The sequence below is a fragment of the Humulus lupulus genome, chromosome 2 (genome assembly GCF_963169125.1).
Source record: "Humulus lupulus chromosome 2, drHumLupu1.1, whole genome shotgun sequence".
NCBI lineage: Eukaryota > Viridiplantae > Streptophyta > Magnoliopsida > Rosales > Cannabaceae > Humulus > Humulus lupulus.
Window position 1 is genome coordinate 275,806,026 of NC_084794.1, and position 8,940 is coordinate 275,814,965.

Sequence of the window (8,940 nt, forward strand, 5' to 3'; positions counted from 1 at the left end):
ATTTTTTGTGTGTTTTTTTAATTGTTAATTTTAATTAAAATAAATGTTATTATTTATAATATAATTTGATTGTGAGAACTTTTTGTGCATTAGTATTTTAAGTGAAATCGTATTTAAATTTTTTTTTTTGGTGAATACGATTTTTAATATTAAATAATAAGTTAGATTATAAATTTCTTTTATGTTGTTAAAGTTATAACACATATATAAGTTTTATTTATATAATGTTAAAAAATTAATAATGTTGTTAAATAATAAATATAATTAGATTTGTAATATTAAATAATAAATTAGATTATAATTTTTTTTCATGTTGTTAAAGTTAGAATATATATATATATATAACTTTTATTTGTTGATTGTTGATTTGGATGTTTTATATGTTATTTCGGTTTTTTTTTTTGTGCATGTTAGATTATATTTTTGTTTTTATATTGGGTTTATACATTTTTGGAACATGTGTTTTGTCCTATTACCTGTTTGGACCCTGTGTTTTGACAAATTACTTTTTGGACCCTATGTTTTCTAAATGGTTAAAATAGAACCCTAAACTCAATTTTGATGAAGAAAAAATTGAATATAACAACATAGTTTTTAAGCAGAATAATTTTATTTTTGTTCTGAATTGTTAGTTTGGTAAATTATTTGTGATTTTAGTTGAGAAAACATTGACCAAAATCGGGTTTAGGGTTTTATTTTAACCAATTTACAAAACATAGGATCTAAAAAGTAATTTGTCAAAACACATGGTCCAAACAGGTAATGAAACAAAACACATGGTCCAAACAGGTAATGAAACAAAACACAAGGTCCAAAAAGGTATAAACTCTTTTATATTTTATATGTAATATTATTGGTAATGATATATTGTGATTATATTATGAGATTATTCTGTTAGTGTTATTTGCAGGTTTTAAATTTTGGGATAAGTTAGAGTACATGTTGTTATGCTGTCGAAATTTTGGTAGATTTAGAAAATTTAAAAATATAAATTAATTACTTTAATTGATAATTAATAAAACTTTAACAAATTAAATAAATAATAAGATTAAATTGTAGGTACTAAAATTAGACTACAAAAAATAAATAATTTCATAATTATATAATTGATTAAATTATACATTGAAAAATATAATTAATTACTTAAATTTATAATTAATAAAATTATGTGTTAACAAATAAAATTATCACTAAATATTTTTATTAAGAAAAATATTATTAAGCACTAATACAATTAAACATCAATTAATAAAAGAACTAATTAAATTTATAATCAATATATAATTAAACTTTAACAAATAAAATAAGTAATAAAATAGGAAATCATAATATAATTTTTTTTATTTGTCTTGCCTTTCTTTGGTGATAAGACTTTATTTTCCTTGGTTATAGCTAATTAAATTTTATCGGTAATTAATTAAAAAATAAAATAAAACTAAACAAATCATAAGACATCATAAGATCATTTTCTATTTGTCTTACTTTTCTTTGGTTGTAATATTTTAGTGCCAATGATAGGATAAAACAGTTATTATCACATATTGATAATTTCTTTTAATTATTTGAACTTATTAAATACCTTAGACCCGTTCGGAGAGACTGAGTCACTAAGGACTCTTAAATATACCTCTTCGAATTATCCAAGACTTTTTCGTCCCCGTGGATAATTTGAGTTTACTATCTACCTATAGTTTGATTTATAACTCATTTTATTGTTTCATTAGTATAACTTTCGGTATGTGTCTCCTTATTTGTTCTTGTAAGTAGGCATATTTAATTTTAGTCTACCCACTTATGAGAACTATGGGGAGGTGTTGTCGAAATTTATACCAATATGAAATAGTATAAGAGTATAGATCACACTATATGTACACAGTAAACCTTAATGGGATAGGTTCTTTACCCTTATAGAAATGGAGTGAAAATATGGATTAGGACACACACACACACGTAGTTTAACGATATTTAATTATTATTTATTCATGTATCATACATGCCGATCGATAAGAGTTGGACGTCTTTGAGAAAACGTAATAGTGATGAATATTGGAACGATTTCCAAGCCTTTTTGAATATGGCGAAGGAAACACAAAGGCTGTGACAAAATATTAGATGTCCATGTCTCAAATGCCTAAACACAAGGTTCCATCGCATAGATACGGTAGAGGGACATATCTTTCGATGGGGTTTTCAAGAAAGTTATCAACAGTGGATTTTCCACGGAGAAGTGGACGAAGTTGCATCACTGGCAAACCACACGTTATAAGATAGTGGGGGAGCATGGAGCATGGTTCACACGTTGTATCGAGAACACAATGACTAACAAATTACCACCGTATTATCGGAATTTAAAATCAGTGCCAGATCAATACAAACAATTGCTTTATACCACTGTAAATGTAAATAATCAAAATATATTTCTAAATAATGTGTTTTGGGTGTCATTTTACTAATGTTTTTTTTTTCAAAATGTAGCACTACTTTGATATAGCGTGGCAGTCAGACTATAATGAGATTATTGGCGCTGTAGATGATGATGCTAGCGTCAAATATCATGATAGGAAAATGCGTCAGAAGGTGCACTTCAAGAAAGTTTATGGTGAAGATAAGAACTTAGAGCACGCTCTCAACAACCCTTACAGTGGTGTTAATGCTAAAGATTGGAAAAAGTGCATTGACTTATGGATGGTTGAGAAAATGATTAAACGGGCCGAAAAGAATCAGGAAAATAGGGATTTGATGAAGTATCCTTCTACTCAAGGATCGAAGTTGCTCGTGGCTGCCCGACATGATAGAGTAAGTATAAATTTTCTTTATTAATTAATTACTTATCTAATAAGTTGTTTCTTTGCATTCAGGCGAACCCAGAATCAGGGAATTTACCAGGTTACATTAAAAGCTAGAAGCAATTCCACTCCCACAAGGAGAAAGAAGAATTCGTCAATGAGCAGACGTGAATGGACTATGTAAGAATTATCTCAATGTTTGACCTTAAAATCACTATGGTTTGGATGTATTACTGACATTTTTTTGTAAAAGTAGGAAATGATGTACAAAGATTTTGAAGCGTAGCAAATCTCGTCTTCCATTTCTGATGAAGGAATCACAGTTGACGAAAGGATGATCATGAGAAAAGTGTTGGGAGAACGTTCTGACCATGAACGAGGAGTGGGTCGCACATTAAAGGGGAAAAAGGCCTCCAGCAGTCAATCTCAGGCTTGGCCACAGTCGCCGTCATACACCCAACCCGCTCAATAAAATGATAATAGCATGATCAAAAAGACGATAGCTAATTTTCTAAGATAATACAAAGCAGACATTGAGTTTTTGTCTCACCGCCTTCCTCCTAAATCTCGTTCACAACTTCAAACAATGAGATTGAATGAAGCGACTCAATGGTGGGAGTTTAATGCGACTACACCTTCACAAGCTCCACCACCGACTCCATATATGTTCGGAGATGACGCACCTACACAAGTTCCCCCACCAGTACCGCCTCAATATATGTCTGGAGATATAGGCCAACTTCGTCCCCAACCACCTTGTCAATCTACATTCAGATGTGGCATGTCTTCATCAGCACCTTTGCCACGATCTCCACCACCCCCAGTCATTCAGTTTCCAGATGACAGTGACCATGAAGATGATGCGATCAACTTAGGATAGATTATATAGTTGTATAATTATTAATGTTTATTTGTTTCAATACTATTAAGACAATTATTAATTTTAGATTCTATGGTCTATTTTGTTATCAATTAATGGAGACTACAATTCTAATTTTAAATTTTATTATATTTTAAATTATAATTATATAATTTTTTTTATTTTGTTACACTATATGCGGCGAATAGTGTGGCCTATTTGCGGCGAATAATCTATATATATCGCCGAAAATAAGAGTCAGGCAAGAAAAAATCAGCCACTATTTGCGGCGAATGAAGAGGACTATTTGCGGCGAATTATTTAAAATTTTCACCAAAAATAAGAGTCAATTACAACAAAATTCAAAATTATTCGCAACAGATTTATGGCTATTTGCGGTGGTTTGTTCGTCGCAAATAATTGGGGTATTAGCGGTAGACCTTTTTTTCCCCGCAAATAATGATATTTACAACGACTTATTTGCGGCAAAAATGCACCGCAAATAATATTTGCAACGAATTATGGGGGTATTTGCGGTGAAGTTGATCACCACAAAAACTCTAATTTCTTGTAGTGAAAGCTCAAACCAAATTCATGCATGGCCATATGGGAAAAACTTTCTCTCAAGATCTGCGTTACAGCTGCCCTCACTCAGCTTTCTTTCTTCTTCTTTTTTTTTAAAGGAAAACATTCAATTTTATTTATGTATATTAGCCTAAATTATTTTTTTTACCTAATATGCACCCACTAATATTTTCTCTACTTAATCTGCACCCATTGTATTGAACTTTTGGATTCGTCCCGGCTCAATATTTTATTTCAATATTCAATAATGTGCCATTACATTCTTTTCTTAGGCTTATATAGCCTTTGTAACAAAATAACAAACTATTCTTATATAAATACATAATCGAAATAACCTAACAAATTAAAAGATTCTAGAATTAAAATTTCTTACTATTCTCATTGATATGAGTGCCTATTATATGCACTCATTTATGTCTCTTTTATCTTGATTTGGTGTGCTTACTTCAAGTTTTTATGTAGATTTGATGTATTCTCTTGAGTGTAAAGGAATAAGCTTAATTAATTATTTTGTGGCCAACTTGGAACGTCAAGCCAAATTTTGACCATTATTCCTTTATGTTCTGGAAAAACTCTTAGAAATAGAACTTCTAGATCTTTTTCTCATCTTTCCATAGCTTTTTAAATCGTTGCATTTGGATTTCAGATGAAAAGGTTATGTATGTTTTATTAAGTAGTGTTGAAACTAAGAAGTAAAACAAGTTGAAAAAATCAAGTCTACTAGAAACTTACCCGAGAAGCGCCATTGCGCCTAGACTACTGCCAATAACATTTTGCGAGCCTCGAGTCAGAGCATCAGGCGCCATTGCACCTGGAGTTAAGCATCATTGTGCCTTGCGCGTAGATTTCAATTTTTAATCAATTTTAAAATGATTTTTTAGGGTAATTTCTTGGCTATATGTATAAGCTTAGGGTTTCATTAAAGGGACTTTTGGAACGTATTAGAGGCATAGAATACATTAGAGAATAAGGATAAGAATAATTCAAGCCAAATAGAACATATAATCTAGTTTTTCTTCTCTTACTTTTCTTTTAAGTATATTAGTTATGGACATGAATGTTATTGGCTTAATGTTTGTGATCATGAACCAAATATATTTTCTAGAGTATTGATGGAACTATTTTAGGTTATTGAATTAAAGTTTTGATATTATCCCATTAATTTTCTCTAATTTTTTCATACATTTTTTTTAAATGCTTGATCACCATTGAATGAATTGAGATTCAAGATTTTACACTTGAGAGAGGTAATCTTAAATTGGACCTCGGATTTTATGACATAGGAATGGTGTGAGATTGAGAGATGCCATGATTTCTATGAGTTTCTTTAAGAGACCCATATTGCTTAATGTTGTTAAAAAAAAATCATATTGCTTAATGAATTCTTGTATAGTTAATATTGAATAGAGATATCTTGTTGATTAATTAAGAATAATTTCATTTACACTTGAGAAAGGTAGATGATTTAAATTAGGTTTCTTAAAATTATAGATTAGGAATTGAGATTCATAATTTGAAATAGGGAAATCAATATTCTTGGTTTACATTATTTGATTTTCAATTTGTTCATCGTTCTTATTTTATTTATTTTGTTAAACATTCTTATTTTCGATTTCTCTTATTAATATTAAAGGCTTAAGAGTTCAGTGATTAGCAGAATTAATAAATCAATCCATGTGGGTTAGACATCCTTTTCAATTAAAACTATACTATAATAACGTCGTACGCTAGAGGTAATAAAATATGTATCAATTTTTTGGCGTCATTGTTGGGGATTAAATTTTTTTAATTTTTGCTAATATTATTTCTACAAGTCTTTGTTTTACAATAGAATTAATTTTTATTTGTTCCTAACTTCATTGTTGCTCTTGAATTGTGCATTGTTTATGCGAAGAGTTAAAAACTCTACTCCAATTGAGCTTTTTGATCCTGAAATTGAAGGTACCCTCAGGAAGATAAGGGCAAGAAGAAATTTATTTGCCATGGAGAATAACAATCAAGGAGCCAACAATGATGGTGCTAATGATGGTGGAGCTAACGTCCAAGAAAATCCACAACCACAACAACAACGGGTTCGTGATTTCTGTATGCCCGTTGTTAATGAGAACCTAATCCCACCATTATTGCTAATAATTTTGAGTTGAAGCCGACATTGGTAAATATGGTGCAACAAAATCAGTTTGGGGGTATGGCTACTGAAGATCCTAATATTCATCTAGTAATTTCCCTAGAGGTTTATGCTACAGAGAATATGAATAGTGTTTCTGATGACGCCATTAGAATGTGTCTCGTTCCTTTCTCTCTAAGGAATAGAGCAAGGAGTTGGTGCAATCTCTACCACTAGGCTCCATCACTACATGGGATAAAATGGCAAGAAAATTTCTAGTGAAGTTTTTCCCTCCATCACAAATTGCTCAATTAAGAAGTGAAATAGGCCAGTTCAGACAACTTGACTTTGAACCATTTTGTGAGTCTTGGGAGCGATTCAAGGATTTACTACGTCGTTGCCCCCAATATGGTTATGGAAACTAGATGTAAGTGTAGATATTCTACAATGGGTTGAATGGTCCAATCAGGACTATAATAAATGTTGCCGCTAGAGGTGCATTATTGTGAAAGACTGATGATGAAGCATGGAATTTAATAGAAGAAATGGCTATTAATAGTTGTCAATTTCCAAATGAAGGTTAAATGACTCAAAAAGTGGTTGGGTTGTATGAAGTGGATACAATGACATCTATAGTAGCTCAGATTGCTCCTTTATCAAATCAAGCGGCTGCCTTATCAATCGAAAATAGCCCATCTATCATTGAGAGCGTTGTTGATGTCGTATCATAGTTTGGTGTTGGTTTGAATCCAAAGCAAATACAATATGTGTCTAATGGAAATTACAACTACCAGGGTAACAATATGCCAAACTATTATCATCAAGGGTTTAGGAATCATGAGAACTTTTCTTATGCCAATAACAAAAATGTCATGCAACCACCTCCTGGTTTTAATGCTCAGCCACAAGCAGAGAAGAAGCAATCTTTGGAGGACATATTGGGTACTTTTATGATGGAGACCAACAAGTTATTTAATAAGAATGAAGCGAGGTTTGATAATATTGAAATTCATATGTCTAACATGGGGGCTACAATGAAAAATATAGAGGTCCAAGTAGGACAATTGGAAAATACTATTGGTTCTTAGCAGAAAGAGAATTTTCCTAGTGACACAGAGTGAACCCCAAGGAGCAATGTAAAGTCATTTATCTGAGAAGTGGTAAGGAGATTGAAGGGGGTATGACTGAGAAGAAAAATATTCTTCCAAGGGTGGATAATAAGATAAAGAAGAGATAGTAGTGAAGAAGAGTATTAATGAGAAACCAACATCGAAGAAAGATAATCTTCCTATGTATCAACCTCCATTACCAATTCTTCAATGATTCTTAAAGAAGAAACTTGATGACCAATTTTCCAAGCTTTTAAAGATATTCAAGAAGATTAACACCAACATTCCATTTGTTGATTCTCTTGAGAAAATTCCTAACTATGTTAAGTTTATGAAGGAGGATATGTCAAAGAAAATAAATTTTGAGGACTACAAGACTGTGAAGCTTACAGAGGAATGTAGTGCCATAGTTCTAAAAAAGTTGCCACAAAAGCTAAAGGTTCTAGGCAACTTTACTATTCCTTGTAAAATTGGGGGGCTGTCATTTGATAAAGTTTTGTGTGACCTTGGTGCTAGTATTAATTTGATGTCGTTATCATTTTTTAAGAAGCTTGTTCTTGAGGAGGTAAAGCCTACAACCATTACTTTGCAACTTGCTAATCGTTCTTTTACATATCCACGTGGGGTTATAGAAGATGTGTTAGCTAAAGTGGATAAGTTTTTATTTCTTGCTGATTTTGTGGCGTTGGATATGGAGGAGGACCACGAGATTCCATTGATTCTTGGTCGTTCTTTCTTAGCAACTGGTGGAGCACTTATTGATGTACAAGCAGGCCATTTAACCTTGCGAGTTAATGAAGAGGAGGTTCGATTTAATATTTACAATGGTGCTAATTGGCCAGTAGCTGTGAATACTTGCAAGAGGATTGAATCATTTTACCCTTTAGTGAGTGGAGATCAAAAAGAGAGATATGTGTAGATCCTTTACATCATGGTAGCGAGAAAATTTCCTCAGAATAGCATATACCAACTGCTATGGCTCATTCCAAAGTTTACAAGGAGAAGAGTAAAAAAGTGTGTGATAAGAAGTTTCCATGGAAAGAATATGTACCAGGACAACACGTTTTTCTTGTCCACTCAAGTTTTAAGTCTTTACCAAGAAAGCTCAAATCAAGGTGGATGGAGCCATTTACCATTACAAACGTTTTTCCTTATGGTCTCATCAATTTAAAAGGAGAGAAAGGGTCTATCTTTCGAGTTCATAAGCATAAACTCAAGCATTATCTTGAAGACGATGAAGACCGTGTGACTTTGCTTGGAAAACCAAGTTAAAGGAGAAAGGCAACGTCTAGCTAAAGACGATAAGATAAGTGTTTTATGGGAGGCAAACCATCTTTAGTTTTATTTTTATGTTTTAGTTTTGTTTATGTTGAACTACAATATTCTTTTGTTTTGTTTTATTTTTTTTGAGTTATAAGTTATTAAAAAAAGAAAAAAGAAAAAAAATGAAATTGTAGGGTCCCAAGCAATATGGCATGGATACATAGGCACTAT

At 31.7% G+C, this 8,940-nt stretch overlaps 1 protein-coding gene across 1 annotated transcript; it reads left to right on the plus strand.

Annotated features, from left to right (window-relative positions):
• The first annotated feature begins 6,116 nt into the window (after nucleotides 1–6,116).
• On the plus strand, nucleotides 6,117–8,365 carry LOC133815519 (uncharacterized). The gene is made up of 3 exons (XM_062248351.1): nucleotides 6,117–6,302; nucleotides 7,069–7,392; nucleotides 7,670–8,365. Exons 1-3 carry the CDS (start codon nucleotides 6,117–6,119, stop codon nucleotides 8,363–8,365), a joined length of 1,206 nt encoding a protein of 401 aa, XP_062104335.1.
• Nucleotides 8,366–8,940: the final 575 nt, after the last annotated feature.

Excerpts from the sequence above, each read along its gene's own strand:
- LOC133815519 (XM_062248351.1), top strand. The coding sequence starts at position 6,117 with ATGCGAAGAGTTAAAAACTCTACTCCAATTGAGCTTTTTGATCCTGAA. Across the intron at positions 6,303-7,068 it reads CACAACCACAACAACAACGG|TTTGGTGTTGGTTTGAATCC; the intron begins GTTCGTGATTTC and ends GTCGTATCATAG. Across the intron at positions 7,393-7,669 it reads TGAAAAATATAGAGGTCCAA|AAGAAACTTGATGACCAATT; the intron begins GTAGGACAATTG and ends TGATTCTTAAAG.